Source organism: Protopterus annectens, chromosome 13.part0 (genome assembly GCF_019279795.1).
Source record: "Protopterus annectens isolate FY-2018-M chromosome 13.part0, PAN1.0, whole genome shotgun sequence".
Taxonomy (NCBI): Eukaryota; Metazoa; Chordata; order Ceratodontiformes; family Protopteridae; genus Protopterus; species Protopterus annectens.
The window spans coordinates 1,185,977,096-1,185,997,424 of NC_056747.1; the positions used below are offsets into that span (position 1 = coordinate 1,185,977,096).

General features: G+C 36.8%; 1 protein-coding gene across 1 annotated transcript in view; it reads right to left on the minus strand.

Annotated features, from left to right (window-relative positions):
* The window catches only part of LOC122788032 (speckle-type POZ protein-like), a 123,764-nt gene extending 109,199 nt beyond the window's left edge, over window positions 1-14,565 (minus strand). The window contains exons 1-2 of the mRNA XM_044054953.1: window positions 14,399-14,565; window positions 13,653-13,804 (exon numbers count right to left, since the gene is read on the minus strand). Of these exons, the coding sequence (XP_043910888.1) occupies window positions 13,653-13,804; window positions 14,399-14,565 (319 nt within the window). The remainder of the gene's footprint in view (window positions 1-13,652; window positions 13,805-14,398) is intronic.
* Between the last annotated feature and the right edge of the window lie 5,764 nt (window positions 14,566-20,329).

A 20,329-nucleotide genomic window follows, 5' to 3' on the forward strand; every position in this document is an offset into this window, starting at 1 on the left:
TACAATAAATATCTACATTTACAATGTTTAAACATCCCACCCTAGCACTCAAACATACCATAATCTTGTTCTCTCTCACTATCACTCTATTGTTAGCACACCTTACTACCTCCTATGAACAACCACTACTCTCACACCTCAACACACCACACAAACAAACTGCCTCCTTAGTTCCCATCCACCACAACCATCACATCAACATAACTTCAGTACCTAGCTATCTATTACCCAAATATCATAGAACTACTCACATCAAACTTGTTTACCCTAATCCCATAAGGATACCCCTCCCACATAGCAAATATACAAAAAGTACCTACCTAACACTACTCCTCCTACTTAAGAATGGAGATATTCACCCAAACCCAGGCCCAACTGACACCTCCTTAAATCAATCCAGTAAACTAGACCCCATTGATAACCCTCTGCTTAGACAACCCAAAAACTCACTCTCAGTAGCCCACCTTAACATACGTAGCATTAATAATAAAACAACTCAACTACATGCTCTCCTACAGCTGTACTCCTTTGATATTATTTGCCTAACAGAAACCTGGTTAAAACCCTCAACAAAAGACAGTGAAATCATTCCACCTGGCTATAACATCTTACGTCTCGACAGACTATCAAAAAAGGCGGAGGTATTGCCATATTATTTAAAACTAACCTTCAAATAACCACATACCACCAAAAACCTCCCCAGGACTCAAACGCTGAAATTATTATTACCAAACTAGAACTAAACCCAGTCAAATCAATCTATATTATCTGCATCTATCTACCTCCAGGTAATAACATTTCCACCATCGAAAAGATCCTATGTTGGCTATCACTAAACTTACCCCAAGAGATAATCATCTTAGGCGATGTAAACATCGATTGGGAATCTTGTAACAACAAACAACCTACTAGCCATATCAACCTTTATGGATTCTCTCAGACCATCACCTCCCCCACTAGAATAAATAAAGCTAACAAAAAGGAAAATACCATAGACTGGATACTCACCAACTACCAACCCCATACCTATAAAACAGGAACACTCCCTGATGACATAAGTGACCACTTACTAACCTACATCATTAGGCTTAAAACCAACCCTCCTACCCAAATAATAACCAGAACTATCAGATCCAAAAAAACATTCAACGTGGAGTTATTCCAGAATGAACTAGAAGCATGCAACTGGACACCCTTAAAACATCTTCAACTAGATGAAGCTGTTGATGTCTTTAATGCTAAGTTTCTAACTATCCTCAACTATCATGCCCCCTCACGCTCCATCAGAATCAAAACTAAACCTGCCCCCTGGCTATCAAAAGAAACCAAACAAAAAATCACTCTCAGGAATAAAGCCTGGAACAAATCTCGCTTAACTAAAAACACCGCAGACTTCCAAACCTTTAAGCAACTAAGAAATGAGACCAAAAAACTAATAATGAACGATAAAAAAAATTTTTACCTGAAACCCCAACATTCTCCCCAAAAAAACACCCAAAAATTCTGGGCAACCATTAACCAATTACTACAGCCAAGTAAACCTGTCACACCCAACCCACAAGGCTCTGACATAAATAACCCCAACCAAACAGCAAATTCCTTTAATTCGTTCTTCACAGAAACTATTCAAACCTTAGCAAGTCAACTTCCCATCAAAAATGCAAACATGTCAATGAGCATAACAAACCCACCCCCTACTTTTCACTTCCAACCAGTCTCAACTACTTATATTCTCTTCCTTCTAAAAAAACTCAAACCATGTACTCCCTCTGCCGACCTATTACCCGCAGAATACTTGCAATTAGCAGCTAAAGCAATAGCCTTACCTATCTCTATTCTGATCAACAGAACCATCACTGAAGGATATGTCCCTAAACTCTGGAAAATCTCCCACATTATCCCACTCCATAAGGGAAATTATACTGAAATATCTAATTACCACCCCATAGCCCTTCTTTCACCCTTATCTAAGATCATGGAAAGGTGTATACACAAGCAACTGCTTCACCACCTTCTCCATAATAACCTACTCTCTAACACCCAGCACGGTTTCAGACCATCCCACAGTACAACCACTGCCCTCCTCTCCTTTACAGATACAATCAACAAAAATCGCAACAATAACACCCTCTCCTCAGCAATTTTCTTAGATCTATCCAAAGCCTTTGACATGGTCAACCACCAAATACTCATTCACATTCTCCATTCCACTTCAATTGATACCCAATCTCTTAACTGGTTTAAGTCCTACTTACAAAACAGACATCAAGCAGTACTCTGGAACTCCACTCTATCCTCCCAACTACCTGTCAGCATTAGAGTCCCACAAGGGTCTATACTAGGTCCCCTGCTATTTTCCTTATTTATCAATGACCTACACCATGTGGCTCCCCAAGCCACATGCATACAGTACGCAGACGATTCAACACTTGTCTGCTCCGCCACATCTGTATCACACCTTCACTCCCTCACACAACACATATTTAACTCTGTAGAAGACTGGTTTTCCCAACATTGTCTACTACTCAACCCTAAAAAAACTAAGCTGCTCCTTTTTACACCATCAAGCAAATCTCCCCTCATTGATTTTACCATAACATCAGCAAATGGCACACCTATATCACAAGAGTCAACTACTAAACTACTAGGCATTACCATAGACAACAACCTTAACTTCGATGCCCATATTAACAACACACTAAAAGCATTAACAAAAATAGGCTCTCTCTACAGAATCAAACCTTTCCTAACTCCAGAATCAAGAACAACTATAGCCCTCACCCACCTTATCTCACCCCTTCTCTATGCCTCCCAATTTTACTAAATTATCCAAAACAAATCTGTCGAAACTAGAAAACTCCTACCACAACATAGCCAGATTTGCCACCGGAAACCCTTACAGAACCCACCACTGTAATAATCTAAAACAACTAGGCTGGCTTGAATATCAACAGCAACTAAAAACTAACCAGCTTACCATAGCCCATCAAATTCTTTATCAACCTGGCAAAACCCCTATACTATCAAGCCTGATTCACCCTTACCACAACGTAAAGTCCCTTAGATCTGCACACAAACTTCTTATAGACACGGTCAAATCAAACAACAAGGCCGGAGACTCTCTTTTCTCAAACACTGTTAGAAAATATTGGAACCTGCTTCCGTCTGAACTCTCATCTATTCCCTCAAAATCTCTCTTTGAAAAGAAACTCAAGCTTTACCTCAAAACACAATGGCTGTGCCCCTGTACCAACCCTGACTAACATTATTTTATGTTCATCTGACGTACTCACCCCAATATTAATTCACTTTCTTTTCAGCTATTTCCATTTCCCTCTCTATGCAAATGTTTAAGAGATACTTCTTGCTATCTTGTTCTACAATGCTTTCTTCACTCCATTACTTTTTATACCACTTGTTTATTATTATTTTTTATATTAGAATTTAGTTCTTAACAGTTTTTATACTTAGCATCAGTAAAGTTTATAAGTGGAGCTTATCTCCATTACTTTTTTTTATACCACTTGTTTATTACTATTTTTTATATTAGAATTTAGTTCTTAACAGTTTTTATACTTAGCATCAGTAAAGTTTATAAGTGGAGCTTATCTCCCCGGGCCTCTACTGAAAATGGACATGTATCCAGCTAGACTAGCCCGGTCAACAAATGTAAAATAAAATAAAAATAAATAAATAATTATTTTAATCCCACATTTGTCATTTTCAAGTTACTAATTTTATTCTCCAAACATTAATGACATGAAGTAGGGTACATGCTTTAGAGTCCCCTACAAGTTTAACAAAGTCCAAGAAAGTCCAATATTTCCAGATTTTCTTATTCTTTTCTGATCATCTCCATCTCCCAAACCTTGTTTCTGCTTCATTTCCAATGTACTCTTGATTCTTCTAGTCAACTCTTGTGCTTTTTTTTCCTCCCTTAAGCACTTTCCATTGAAACACTGGAAAATGTTTCACTGGGACAGTCTCTCTATGGTCTTTATTACCAGAAGAACAAGAAGCAGAATATCCTTTTGTTTCACAGGTCGCTTTTTGTTAAACAAACTTTTGTATTTCTTCCTTAGCATGTACTTCATTAAAAAATGATTTTGTTCCTCCATGGAAAAATATTTTGAAGATAGCTGGGTAAAACAGTTTGACTCTCTTGTCTACTTCTCGACATTCCATGAATGGAATAAATTTACTCCTCTTCTGGCTGGTGTACAATGAGTAGTCATTCTCCCAAACACTCTGCTGTCTCCCACTTTTAGTACTTTGTCTTTTTGCCCGAGTGTTGTCAGAATCAACACCTTCTGCTGGTAAGATTGCATCTTTACTAGTAAAGACCTAGGTTGTTTTCTCACAGCCAGATTCAGAGCATACACATAATGTGCCCTTTCAGTTAACAATTTGTGTTGTGGAATACCAGTCCAGTTGCTTATTTGTGCATTCTGTTCCTTCCTGCTTCTCAAGTACAGCAGAAAATCTCAGGTTATCCCTACATGCTACACGTCCCCTAATTCAATTATTTTTTGAAACATCTCTTCATGTGTAGTCTTATATTCAGCCAGCATTTTCTTCATTTCGACCTCTGAGTTTTGTAGTTTTATCACCTTATCTGAGTAAAGCTTCTTCCATTTTGTCCAGCCTTTTATTGTTTGAGTTGATATACTCCATCAGTGTTTCATTTATTTTAGTCAAGTCTGTGTGTAGTTGCCCTATACTTTCCTCTGGGTTACTGGAAGCCATGTCTGGAGCTTGCACTGCTTTTTTTGCTGAACAGCTACAATACTTTTCTCAGTTAGTGTTTTTTGTTGCCTTTTGTTGCTGATTTTCCTTCAAGTCCTCTGTATTTCTTTTTTTCTGGCATCCAGGCAGTATGCTTACTAGCTAGTTACTGAAATTTACCCAGAAATCTAGGTCCACTAGCTTTCTCTGCTAAGTTTCTGTTTTTCCACTGGGAGAACTACATACCTCTCAACCTCTCGGTGCAAAAAATCTGGACAAAGCCTGACAGAATGGGGAGAAAAAGACCCAAAAATAGGGACATATTTTAAATATTGCTCTTCTAAACTTAGAAAGCTGCTAGAAGAACAGTGTTTGCCTCAGTATGCATTTTTCTGAAGGATATGAAGTCTGAAAAATAAATATGTATCATTATTTAGTGACTTCTATCCTCAGATCATCCCAGTGATTTAACAGAAAATCACAAATTTTAAGAGGAAAAGATCAAAAATATGAGGCAAAAATCTAGACATTCTGTGAAAATCTGTACAGTTGAGAGGTATAGAGAGCTACAATTAAGCTATATCAATGTGCAGCCATCTTGGAAGTCCCAGAAACCAGCAACATTTGTGTTAAATCCTAGTTGCTATCCTATATGCCACCCTACTTGTTTTGCCAAGTCTCCTTGAAGGCTGCCTCCTGTGTCCCATTCCCCAAGCATTTTAAACCAGTCAACAGAGATGTATTCCACTTCTCCTTCTAGTGACATCACTGTTAGAATCTCACATTGAACAATTTCCATTTGATCCTGCATATTTTCTGAGTAGAAGGACATTACAAGGACATCTTAATTTAATGCACTTTACCTGATAATTCTTCTGATCTGATCTAGCAGCTACCCATGCTTCCAGTTTCAGCAAGTGAAGGTCCAGATGGGCTTTCCTAGAGATGTGAGCCTACATGCATTTTTGATAAATAAGTCAAATCAGGAGTGCTAGAAAAAGTTACTGAAGCAAGGAAAACCAAGTTTGTCTGTGCCAATAAAGCACTACCAGGATCACTGGCTTCAAGATGAAATTTCAGTATCAAAGGAAGAAAGGAAGAGGCAGACAGAACACCTTTGACTTAGTTCTTTAACAAGGCAGTCTTGCTCTTGCTGCTGGTGAAGAAATTAGGACAAGAACGTTCAACGTTTGGTGTCAGTGGGGAAGAAAATTATTGAAAACTAGGTGTTCACCCACATCTTGAACAATATGCTTGATATGGAAGAGCTGAAATTCCATTGTGGGCATGAAGGTGCAGCTGATCAACCTCTCTATTAGACAGTTCCTCATCCTCCTTGGATTATGGGCTACAGAGAAATATCTCTTTGTATTCAAGGCTTGCTGTCAAACTTGCATTGACACTCTCCATGGGGGAGTGAAGTGAATAACTCCCAGTCTGTTGATGTACCATAAAAATACCTTATTGTCTGATTGAATGGATAAGCAGCCATGGGAATCCACTCCTGTATAGCTTGTTGAAAAAGATGAGTGGCCTCCTTTCCCATGAGATTAAAGTGTAGTTTTGATTCTTTCTGTAACCAAAGTTCCTGTGTTATTTGCCTTTGTCATGTCATACTCACCCCAAGGAGGAAATATCTATTTTAAGTGTTACATATGGAGATAGATACACAAAGTCTTTGCATATCAAGGGACTTCTTGGAACTATCCACCAGTATAGATGTCCATGTGATCCCCAAGGGCTGTACAGTATGGAACAAAGACTCATGTGCCAGATGAGGCAGTCTCAGCTCTTAGCCAGCATGAGTCAAACATTGAAGCAGAGAAACAGTTTTGACCTTTGCAGTGAAAATGGCCACCACCAACATACACTTTGTGAACATTCTAGAAATAAAAGTAAGGTTAAATGGTAGGACTGTGAACTGATAAATGTGTCATAGTCAACAAAAAAGGAATATTACTTCCAATTTCCTAATCTTTATGTGTAAGTAAGCATTGTGCATATCTAGTCTCATTTGAACAGTACAGGAAAGAGAGATTGATATGTGCCTATGTGAAGGTACTCCTGCTGAAGGAAGATTTTTATGCCATGAAATCCAGTACCAGCCTTAGAACTCATGTCCACTTTTGGACTGAAAAGAATCTGAAATAGTGGTACCTCGGCTGGTATTGCAGGATCTCCTGGATGGCATATGCACCTGCTTCCTTCTCACAGCTTTTTTTTTGGGGGGAGGACATCTGACAAGAGTAGAGATGGTGTTAGAGGAGAGAAAAGAATATTATAAGAGCGTTGGCTATATCTTCGCTTACTCATTCATAGGTCACGTAGGAAACATTTCCATCTGAGGGTAGTTAGGTTGAGTCCTGCTAACTGCCTGGGAATGTCCATAGCCCCCATGAAAAATATCTAGGTCCTTGCCCTTCTTACCAGCACCCTGACTGGTAAATTTCCAAGAAACTCTGCTGGATTTCTATAAGTTATTGCTGTTGGGCTGTTGGTTTGGGAGGAACCAGATCTCTGCTCACTCCTCTGCAACTGGGTGAAGCAGTGCCATGAAAGTTGAAGTCTCACTCACACTGTAGAACGGATCTGCCTTTTTTCTGCATAGATTTTAATCAATCATTTATTTCTGGCTGAAATAGCAGGGGGTCCCTAAAGGGCAAAAAATGTTAATGTCCTTCACAAGTGGGGTGGGTTTATCCAGGAGTGTCAGTGTAAGGTTGTGCAGGGTCATGATGTTTTATAATGACATAACCAGGTTGTCTACTGTTGAATTTATAGATGTCATCCATGAAACTTTCCATGAGATCACCATCAGGCATTTTATTGACATCCTGCAACACTTCCTGTAAGTTTCACTCATAGTTGACCTTAGGCATAGGCCAACTAGGCGGCCGCCTAGGGCACCACTGTAGCAGGGGCACTTTTCCAGTATTTATTTAGTGTAGGTAGACCAGGATGGGGGCACCGGGTGGTGTGGGTGGAGGGCACTGTGGAGCCCTTTTGCCTAGGGCACCAGTTGACCTAAGGCCACTCCTGGTCTCACTGAACATACATCATCTGAGTGAGGTAGTTTAACACCCTCACAAAGTAAAAAGCAGAAGCATTCACCTTACCAGCCTTTCAAGAGGCAAATGCTCTCTGTCCATGAGATAGATTGATGTACACAGAGGTGTAGGGTCCTATTTATGTTGATATGGAAAGATCTGGCTTGGGAGTCTCTACCCACACTAAGTACTTCATCAGATAATAGAAGATTTAGCCATCCTTCTTAGTCACTGGAGCCAATCCTGGAGGACAGTTCCACTGTTCTACAGGCCTTTTGCAACTTTCTTTGTGGAAATGGAAGACTGATGGTGTGTCATCATCCCCTTACCTGCATTCATTTTAAGATTATCTGATTTAGGATCCTCTGGGGCTTACGGAGGAAATATTACTTCTTCATCAAAATTATTGGAAATGTGCTTGAGTTTTCATGGACACTCTTTTTTGGTTTATTTGTAATGAGGACCTCATAACAAGGGGTTCTGACAGGTTTTTCTACTAGTCTTGATTTGTCACTAGGATTGAAAGAGGGGGAGTAGCTACCAACTGATGGAAAGTAAGTCCTGGAAAAACTGGAATGATGCTGGTTGGGGTAGGGTGCAGTAACTTGTCAATGGGACCTATGGCCAGTTTGAATATGATGGTTTGTAGAATACACCCCTACTGAACTAAATTCACATACAGAAATAAGAAAGGGATGAATGTATTTTTTCCACTTTGAATCTTGTTAGTAAAATCTGCAGAACTTAACTATAAAAATAAGGCAAAGACTATCTCTGCCAGAATGTCTGGGATATTGCACAAGCCATTTCACCATCACAGTTATCTGCTTACTGTGTCAGATCAGAAATCTACTATACTCATTTGTTCATTCTGAATTAAGGACTGCAGTTTTCTCCACTGACTCCACATTGCCTCCACCATGACCAGACAATCACTCAATAGAGTATAAAAATATTGCCATTCATAAAATAGCACAAAAGCAAGAGCTGCTGAAAGCAAGACTTCATTTTTAAATGAATGAATGAACTGGTGCATTAGGTTTACAATTAAATGTATTTACAGCCTGCAATTTGTTTAGAAGAATTTGTGATTATTTTTTTGCACCCATCCCCAACGGAAATATGCAGCCAATCACTGTAAGTGGTGAGGACAACTTGGCCATTCACAAATACAGGCAAAGAATGAAAACATAGTGAACAGTGTTTTGCTCACTCATTCTTTATGAATTAAAGACTGCTTCATCTACAAAATTAGGTAGTTCTATGGCCCCTCTTTTAATGTGCATCTTCTTTGAACTTTCTTTTACAGATGATCACTGCAAGCAGTAAAATTACATTGCCAAGAAAACCAGTGGCAAATGTTCTGACCCTACCCCCCCCCCCGAAAATGGGTTGTTCATTATTTACATAGCCAAGGACAGTAACCACTGTGAATGTCTGATACAAAATTTAATTCTATAATCTAAGAAGTTTTAGTAACCTAAAACATTTCTTACCTTGTATTTTGCAATTTTTTATGCTACAAAACAGAGATGTATTTTTTTACCTGAAATATTCATCATTTATTATATGAAATCATCACAACTGGAAAACTTGATACTTAAAATTTTCTTTGCCAAGAACTTTACCTAGTACTTTGCTTTTCTGAAAATCTCAGAACTACACAATGGCATAGCAACAGTTTAAACTAATTTTTGAAAACCAAATAACACACAAAACTCCATATTTTCATTTGCCTTCTCTACATGCACAACTCCAAGTTTCTATGTCAGCTGTGTCTATCAAGATGTAAACTGCAGCTATGGCAATTGCCTCGACAAACAAAACATTAACAACTAAATTATTTTCAATAAGAGTGTTGGGTAATAACATTTTTACAATATATAATAAATAAGCATCAGAGAGGGTGATATTACAAAACAGTGTAAGAAACTTCTCTGTGTGGAAGACTTTCAGTCCATATATCTCTAGTTAATCACTGTATAGCAATCAGATCAGACAAAAGTAGTAGAAGTAGCGAACTTAAACTCGTCTTAAGTCAAAAAATAAATAAATAAAAAATATATAATTGAACAGAATTACTAAGTATTTGAAAGTAATCCAAGCAAGGCAGACAGTCTGTTTCCAGTTGAAAATCCTTTATTAAGTACACAGACAAGCAATCCAAATAAAACAAAAATAGAGTAATAGATTCCTCACAAGCTTTCTAAATATATATATATACACTTTATCAGTCAAGGGAGTGGTTTATTGTGCTGTAAAACAAAGTGTTATTGGTACACATGTTAAATTCACATCCCTTCCCCCATCAGAGTAACATTCGAGCTGGTCCTGCCCTACTTAGTAGCTGTCATAATAATATAACCCTTATGTACTTTAAATAAAATTTATAATGATGTGGTACCTCTTATTTAACCAGATTATTAAGTAGATTATTAAGTCTACGATTTTATCCAAGACAATATCCTACATGGCTGGAAATGTATCAACCTTAGTCCATTTGGCAATCAAAAAATATATATAAATATATACATATACACTTTGCATGTAAAAAATCAATTGTAAAAGTCACATTCTATTTTCATAACATATTGTTAACAAAGATTGCTTTCGTCAAGCGTAGGATTTCATGTCATCTGTCAGAAATCTGCTCTGGATGCAAAAATAATGCACTAGCCAAACACCCTTCTCTTCATAAAGGACACACAGATTTTAAGTTTCAGATCCTGGATCGCATAGACATGGGTGATCTTGAAGGAGGCATACTGAATATTCTGGAAAAACATGAACTCATGTGGCAATTAAAGCTGGACTCTTTTTAGGAAGCCTGGACTAAACTACTACTGTTCAATTAAAAGTGCACTGGAACTTAGAAAATTGCCACATTGTTTACATGACTAATTTTATTTTATTTTATTCTATCAGTTGGTTTTAAATACCATTTTAAATCAGTTGTAATTTAAGTGCATATTTTGTTTCGATTATCATACATTTTTTCTTATTATTTTTTCTTTTTCTGGTTCTCTTTTTTCCATTTTATTCAAAATGATGTGTAATAACAATACTAATTATACAATTATATATATTTTTATAGATAGTTTTTAGGGTTCTTGTACACAGACCTGAAGAAGTCTAGAAGGACGAAAGCGATCTTTGTTAACAATAGGTTATGAAAATAGAATATGATTTTTACAATTGATTTTTACATGCAAAGTGTATATGTATATATATATTTTTTTTTTTGATTGCCAAATGCACTAAGGTTGATACATTTCCACCATGTAGTATATTGTCTTGGATAAAATCACAGACTTAATAATCTACTTAATAATCTGGTTAAATAAGAGGTACCACATCATTATAAATTTTATTTAAAGTACATAAGGGTTATATTATTATGACAGCTACTAAGTAGGGCAGGACCAGCTCAAATGTCACACTGATAGGGGAAGGGATGTGAATTTAACATGTGTACCAATAACACTTTGTTTTACAGCACAATAAACCACTCCCTTGCCTGATAAAAAGTATATATATATATATATATATATATATATATATATTTAGAAAGCTTGTGAGGAAACTATTACTCTATTTTTGTTTTACTTGGATCACTTGTCTGTGTACTTAATAAAGGATTTTTGACTGGAAACAGACTGCCTGCCTTGCTTAGATTACTTTCAAATACTTAGTAATTCTTTACAATTATATATTTTTTATTATTTTTTTTTTTACTTAAGACGAGTTTAAGTTCGCTACTTCTACTACCTTTGTCTAATCTGATTAATATACAGTGATTAACTAGAGATATATGGACTGAAAAATCTTCCACACAGAGAAGTTTCTTACACTGTTTTGTTTTTGGACCCACTACACTTGTTTAGTGAGTTGTTTTGAGACTTCGGAGATACCACGGAGATTACTTGTTTTTGTTTTTTTTAGAGGGTGATATTGCCTTACCTAGCATTTTCTTCAGAGAATTATTTCCTTTTAGAAAACAGACAACACATACAGCGGCACCCCAAGTGGAGAATGAATCTTCTCCATCAGGGTGTTAATGTACAAGTAATGCCTGCTGAAAAACCAGTCCACTGCTTCACAGCAACATGTCAAGGTGCCATGAAGCTCAGACAGTAAGGAAGCTAACGGTCACCCTTATTTTTACACTCGCTAAGCAGCACTTGTGCTACTTAGCGAGTGCTGCTTAGCAAGGGAGAAATTAAAATAAATACAGAATGTTAAAGAAAACAAAGAGTATGTTTGTTTATATGTGTGTGTGTGTATGTATATATGTATGTATGTATGTTTGTATGTATGTGTGTGTGTGTGTGTGTGTGTGTGTGTGTGTGTGTGTGTGTGTGTGTGTGTGTGTGTGCATGCATGAAAGTGAGAATGAGATTAATTGAGCCATTTTTTACACTTGCTAAGCAGCATTTTTGCTGTTTAGTAAGTGTAAAATGGAAAAAAGCATTTAAAACTGTGTGCCTGTGTGTGTGTGTGTGTGTGTGTGTGTGGACATGTGCATGCTTGTGTGTGTTAGTGTATGTGTGCATGAAAGCGGAAGTATGTGTGTGTGTGTGTGTGTGTGTGTGTGTGTGTGTGTGTGTGTGTGTGTGTGTGTGTGTGTGTGTAAGAGTGAGAGCAATTGACCGGTGGCAGCAGTAGTTAAGAGGTATGCATACCTCTGTTCCTCTTAGCTCAAGAAATCTGGATAAAGCCTACAATAAAGGGGGACCATACCTCTCAAATGTCCAGATTTTTACAGAATGTCCAGAATTTTGCTTACTATTTTTGGATTGTTCCTCATAAAATTTGTGGTTTTCTGGCAAATTGTACAAGATTGAAGTCACTACTTGGTGACATACATTTGAGTTTCAGACTTCTTATCCTTTAGAGAATGCATGCCAACACAAATCCTGTTAATCTAGCAACTTTCTAAGTTTATAAAAGCAATATTTAAAATCTGCCCCTAATTTTAGACCTTTGCCCCCCCCCCCCATTATTTTGTAATTTGTCCAGATTTCTGGAGCTTAGAGATTGAGAGAGGTATGGAGGGAGCAAAGGCAAAAAAAATAGGAACAAATTTTAAACATTGCTGATATAAAATTAGAAAGCTGCTAAAATAAAAGGATTTCTTTTAGCATGCATTTTCTGAAGTAAATACTGTCTGAAACTCAAATACACATCAGTATTTATTGACTTCAATTTTCAATAATTGACAAAAAAAAAAAAAAAGAAAAGAAATTGATGAGCAAGGAACCAAAAAATGCTGTAAATATCGGGACATTTTTTGAAAATCTTACATTTTATGTGTGAAATACTTCCTCCAACACCATTTACATATACTTCAGCAAGTTTGAAGCATTAGGCAGAGGAACTATTTTACATTAAAAATATCAAAAATAATGATATAGTAATAAAAAATTAAATACGTAAAACACAACAATTTTACTGACAGCCCATACTTTAAGCACACAAATGTCCTCCAGGGTGTGTGTTACTGTGTAAATAATGCCCTTTCAGGGGTGTAGAGGCCCTGAGAACACCCCTGGGTAGGCATTATTTACACAGTAACACACACCCTGTTGAACATTATTGCTTGCATGGTGTTATACTACAGGAAGATGACATCATTGAATCTATCTTGGGAGATATGTGTGTTACAGCTTTACAGTAAAAAATGCATCAACACCCACAACACAAAAAAGGCAGGAAGTTATAATTACGCTGAATGAGACATCATACAAGGGAGATAACAGTATAGATAGAACAAATAAAACCCTACTACTGACAAAAAATGTTGTTACCTAGACTCTAATTTATAGAACACCTGGTATAAAACATCACTGTGACTGACTCACTCTAAAACACGATACATACCCCTTGCTATAGCTTCTTCACCTTTTGCACCCAAAATAGATATTTTGAACTTTGCTGTGATTTTACGTTTTGAAGAGCTGACGAGGAAGAGGAAGACGGATAAGAAGTCTTCACTTTCTTTATCCAAACCACTTGGGAATACTTGAAGACACCTGTTAGAAAAGGTATTAATTGCATGTTATGTACTGTAACTAGTTTTGTTTCATTATAACAAGACCTGCTAAGAGACATCACATTTTTTCTATAGCCCTACCTACCACTTCATGAGATATTACTTTAGTATAAAATTTATATCTATATCTGTGTGTGTGTGTGTGTGTGTGTGTGTGTGTGTGTGTGTGTGTGTGTGTGTGTGTGTGTGTGTGTGTGTGTGTATACATATATATATGTGTGTGTGCAAGTGTGTGAGTGTGAGTGTGTGTGTGTGTGTGTGTGTGTGTGTGTGTGTGTGTGTGTGTGTGTGTGTGTGTATATATATATATATATATATATATATATATATATATATATATATATATATATATGCAAGTGTGTGTGTGTGTGTGTGTGTGTGTGTGTGTGTGTGTGTGTGTGTGTGTGTTTCTGACCATTTCATTCTGCACTTCTGCATCCCATTGACAAGTAATATGACAAGCAATAGTTCTGCTGTTTCCCTTTTCCAGATAACATTTCTGGCATTCACTTTTCTATGAGTGATTTAAATAACACATCCTGTAGCTTGAAATGCTTTTGACTACAGGGCATACCATTTGTCATTTGCACAAGATGAGAAGGTTGAACTTTTGATTACTTTTCTTGTTTCTTGGCTGAGGAAGCTGAAGTTGTTTATAGTCCATATAAAGGAAAACTTCACCACTTTTATCTGAAAACAAAAAACTTCCAAGATTACAAGTCTTGTAAAATCAGTAAGCATAACTCAGCCACACAAAATATTTATCCAGTTTATATCCACTTAAATCTGTCAAAACTGCAATAATCAGATGAAAGGTTCTGCTTTTAGGAGACTAATATGTATCTTAATTCACGATACCTCATCATAGTTTAGAGTATGTATATATACATGTAGAAACTAACACACACACACACACACACACATGCGCGTGCGCACGAGTGTGTGTGTGTGTGTGTGTGTGTGTGTGTGTGTATATATATATATATATATATCTATATATATATATATATATATATATATATATATAGAGAGAGAGAGAGTGAGAAAAAGAAAGGTGAGCCCTAATCATCAGACAAAGTACACAGTCATTGACCTTCAAAGCATCGATCACAAGGCAACAGATCACATACAACTGTGAAACCATACTTAACAGGTTTCCTTTCACAGCTCAGCAACTAACGCTACTGCATATGCTAAAACTCATAGATTCTGTGTATATGAACTCCATCAGTCTCCTGCTTCATTTAGGGATTCTACAGATATGACAGTAGTGAAAGGAATAGTGTCAAGTGGTACCATTTCTTCCCCAACCATGAACCATTCCAGCTTTCTGAAATAACACAGTTCTTAATTCGATTAGACTGTTCTCCAAATATAACAGATAACAAGATGGCCACATCTTTCCTTCCAGCATGTACCTTCTTGGCATTATGAAACAGCTCAAAACGCAAGTGTTTCCAACAATCGCTTCCATTTCTCAGCTGAGCATTCCTGCACACTTAAAAAATTCAAGGGGGGAATCTTCACCCCCTGTGCCTCCTCAGTGTGGGCAATTCTCCTCCACACCCTCCTTACTTATGTGCAGTAACTTCATGGTCGCACAGCTGTGACCACAAGCAATCACCACTACAGTGTTATAGTTGACTTCAGGAGGTCTAATTATATCACTGGTTGACATTGCTTCATTTTAACTGACTATGACATTGACTCATTCAACCACTGGAACTACAGCCATACTATATATTCATCTCTCTCTCTCCCCCTCTATCTATAGATATATATATATAGCTATAGATGTACATCACCTCTCTCACACACACACACACACACACACACACACACACGTGTCCATACATGTGCATATGTAAAAAGCCCAGAATTTCCAGACATAAGATATACAAAATGATTAAGAGAGAAATTAGAGGAAAGAAAAATACTTCCACAGGAAAAACTGTCACAAGCTTCAAATAAAAATTTGCTTTCATTAATGCAATAGATTTTTGAAGAACAGTACATAGATCAAGAAACTTTGATCTCTTTGGAAAAAGAAGCCTCTGAGGAAGTGAGGAAATATAAACAACAAAACCTTGAGATATTTGAAAAATCTAAAAAAGAAATATGGACATGGGAAAGAAAGAGATTTGATATGGTGCAATACTTATGCAAAGGAGTAAGCCAAGTTAACTAATATAGAGAAGGCAGTCTCAAAGATATTAAAAAAAATACAGGCAAGGGCATCCAGATATGGAAAATTTCAAAATAAAAAGATTAATAGCACAAAGATGTAGTGTAAAAAAGACGATTAGTAAAGCAGAAGTTAAAGAAATAGAAGTTAAAGTTATGGAGTGCCTGTGAAATGAAGGATTTAATGTAGAAGGTCTAAAACAGACTACATCACAGCATGATGGAGTGAGTCCCCAGAATAAGGAAAAGCAAGAAGATCAGGAGACATGTAAAGAAGAAATATGGACAGGGGAAATGAAAAGAGATTTAATATGGTATAATATTTATGCAAAGGAGAAAGCAAAACTAACTAATACAAAAAGAGCAGCACCAAAGATATTTGAAGAAAAATATAAGCAAAGGAATCCAGATGTGAAAAACTTTACAATACAAAAAATAAGAGGACTAAGAGGAAAAGTAGAAAAATATATTAGTAATGGAGAAGTCAAAGAAATAGAAATTGAGGTAATGGAACAGCTGCAAAGAGAAGGATTTAGTGTAGAAAATCAAATGCAGAAAGCACCACAACAGGATAGAGCAATGGATATCCAAATTAAGGGGAAACCAGTGGAACAGGAAGCAACTGATCAGGTGCCATATCAAGATATTTTGGAGCCTTCTACAGGAAACCAGTATAAACGTTCATTTGAAGCTAGACAGCAAGGAAAGGAACAGGAAACCGTGGAAACTCTGATGCAGTCAATGTTGAGGAGTGATAGGCCATTGAGTTCCCATATGACAGAACAACAGATGACACAGGATGAAATTGAAGAGAATGTGACACAGGAAGATGCTATAGAACTTTCTATAGAATGCCCACAGGAAATGGAAAACAAGGGATGTGCCCTCAGTATGGAAGAAAATGAGTTAAGAGAAGAGTTGCTTGAGTTAATAGACAAAGACAGATATTTCAAGATCAATGAGAGAAATAGACTGCATAAGGTTAATTAAAACCTCAAAAGTCAGAAGCTTGATAAAATAAATGAACACAGTAATTAGGACTGTCCATAGAGATCCATGCAATATAACAGAAGTAAACAGAATATATTACTGTGCTGCTAAATTAATAATTGATAAAGTTCTATCACAGGAACACAGGGTAGTGAGGGAAAAGAAGGGCGAAAGCGAATACCATCATGGAAATATCGAACAGAGAAAACTATAAAGCAGCTAAGACAAGAAATGTCATTGTTAGAAGATTATAGAAAAGGGAACAGATGACCAAAAATATTAAGAAAGATAGATGTGATAAAAGCAATGCGCAGTATTAGAACAGACCAGGATCTATTATGCATTAATTGAGATAACAGACTAAAAATTTCAAAACAGGCAAAAAGACTTAGAAGATACAAAGATAAATATAAGGGAAAAGCACAAAATAAGCAATTTATTGATGACCCAAATAAGTTTTATAGTGAATTGGGAAATAAGGTAAAAGGAATTGAAAGACTGCCAAAAAAAGAGGAAGTAGGTACATTTTGGAGAAGTATCTATGAAGATCCTGTGGAACATAACAAAGATGATAAATGGATAGAAGAAGTAAAAGAAAGAATAAGAATTTTAAAGGTACAGGATATGAAATGGGGTGAAATAACAGCCAGAGAGATTGAAACAAAGTTGAAAAAAGCCTCTAACTGGAAAACCCCAGGCCCAGATGCAGTACCTAACTTTTGGCTTAAAGTATTAACTTTTTTGCACTAATATCAAACCATGAGTAAGAACTATTTATATGCACACCCTGAACAGACACTGCACTGGTTAACAACAGGAAAAACAATGTCTTACTTAAGAGTGAACCTGTAAGCTACCCTAAAAATTATAGACCAATAACTTGTCTTCAGATGAAGTATAAACTACATACAGGAACTGACGCCGACAGAGTTTATAGTCATTTAGAAGAAAACTCAATTATGGCAATAGAACAAAAGGGCAATAAAAGAAAGTCATATGGAACAAAGGATCATTTGTTGTTAAACAAAGTTATAGTGGAGAACTGTAAGAAGGGGAAGAATCTAAGTATGGCATGTATTGACTACAAAAAAGCATTTGTTAGTATCCCACATTCATGGATAGAAGAGTGCTTAAAAATGTATAAGATACACCCTGCACTGATTGACTACATTACAGTAACTATGAAACAGTGGCAGACCACCTTGCAATTAAGCCATGATAAAGGACAGATTATTATCCCAGGGATAAAAATCCAAATGGGGGATATTCCATGGTGACTCTCTGTCACCATTGTTATTCTGCCTTGCCATTAATTCATTAAGCTGTTTACTTAAGAGCTTAGGCTATGGCTACACTTTGGCTTCTAGAAAACAACAAAGTCTAATGGCTTCTCATCTTCTCTTTGTCAGTGATTTAAAACTGTATAGCTCATCAGATGAGGAACTGAAAACACAGCTGCAGGTTGTCAAAACTTTTTCAGATGATATTGGAATGTCATTCGGTCTTAACAAATGTGCAAAAGCAACCTTTAAAAAAGGAAAACTGCAGCACCAGGAAAACATCAGTTTGGGACAAGAATGTGATATAAAAGAACTTGAGCAAGAGGGAATGTATAAATACTTGGGAAATGATGAAGGATCAGCAATAAAACATGAACAAATGTGAATAAAACTCAGTAAGGAGTGCTTTAGAAGACTTAAATTAATCCTGAAAACAGCATTGACATCTAGGAACAAGATCCAAGCCATAAATCAGTTTTCTCTTTCTGTCTTTACTTATAGTTTTAGAGTGATTAACTGGCCCCGAAAAGTGTTGGATAGATTGGATATTAAAACAAGAAGGATGCTTCATGCTCACCAAATGATTTATAAAAATCAGTGTATACCAAGATTATATATTCCCCACTCCAAAGGAGGGATGGGCCTCCTTGAAATTGATTACTTGTATAGATCTGCAATTGTGGGACTCCACAGGATCCAAATGTAGTAAAAGTTTTGAAACATGAGGAGAATAAATCTAAGATGGCATCTCTGCTTAATTTAGCAAAAGCGTATCGACGTCAAGCAGGAATGGAAATTAAACCAGAAGTAGATAAAAACCAGGCAGCAACTGAACTTGCTAAAAAACAAAATAAAGAATATAAGGTGAAGGACCAGATGAAATCAAGAAATGGGGAAAAAACATAAATATAGTTGCAAGTATAGAAAACTTCTGGAAGAGCCTCATGCTGATCAAGAACAAATGCAGGAATGGTTAAGGAGAGGTGAATTCACATCAAGAAATGAAAGGCTAATACTGGCAGCCCAGGATAGTGGGCTACGTACATGCTGGTTTACAAAGTCCATTCAACATGTGGGAGAAACAGACAAATGTAGGTTTTGTAAAACCGAATTGGAAACAGTCACACACCTTGTTGCTGGTTGCGATGCACTAATGGCAGAGTGACTGTATACTGAAAGGCATAATAATGTGGCGAGACTGTTACACTGGAGATTGTGCAAACATTATGATATCAAAGTGGCTGAAAAACACTGGAAACATGAGCCACAAAGAATCATAGAAAATTATGAAGTTTATATTACATGGGATCACCCAATACCAACAGTTCAAAAGATAGATGCTAGAAAATCGGATATAGTGGTCCAAGAAAAGAAGACAAAAGTAGCATTGATCATTGAAATTGCCACACCTAGTGACTACAGTGTCTTGTGTACAGAGAGACACAAAGTCATAAAATACCTGAATCTGCAGGCAGAAACGAGAGCCATGTGGAAGAAAGATACTCAGACAAGGTTCCAATAGTAGTAGGAGCAACTGGTCTTATAAAAAAGAATTTACAGTCATATTTAGATGTTACCAATTCATGTAACACCGTGTGAATTGCAGAAGGAGTCATTACTGGGCACATTGCAGGTGCTGCGAAGAGCACTTTGGGCTAACATCAAAGAGTGAAACAATACTAATTTCATGAACTTTAATCGTACTTTGACTTAGGAATGGGGTCCATTCCCATCATGGTATTAGAAACCCAAAAAACTTGGAGAAATTAAACACACACACACACACACACACACACACACACACACACACACACACACACGGATAATACATTTATAATGTCAAGCTGCATGTTGTGGCATCCTTTCTGGGACTATTTTTAGATTTATGAACACTGCTTGCCTGGCTTGATTCAGGTTCTCAGAGAGCTTGATTCCCAGAACTGGACCATACCTCTCAATTTCTTAGCACAAGAATTCTGGACAGAGCTAAAGTAAAGAGGGGATAAAGGTCCAAAAATAGGGACAGTTTTTAAATATTGCTCCTACAAAGT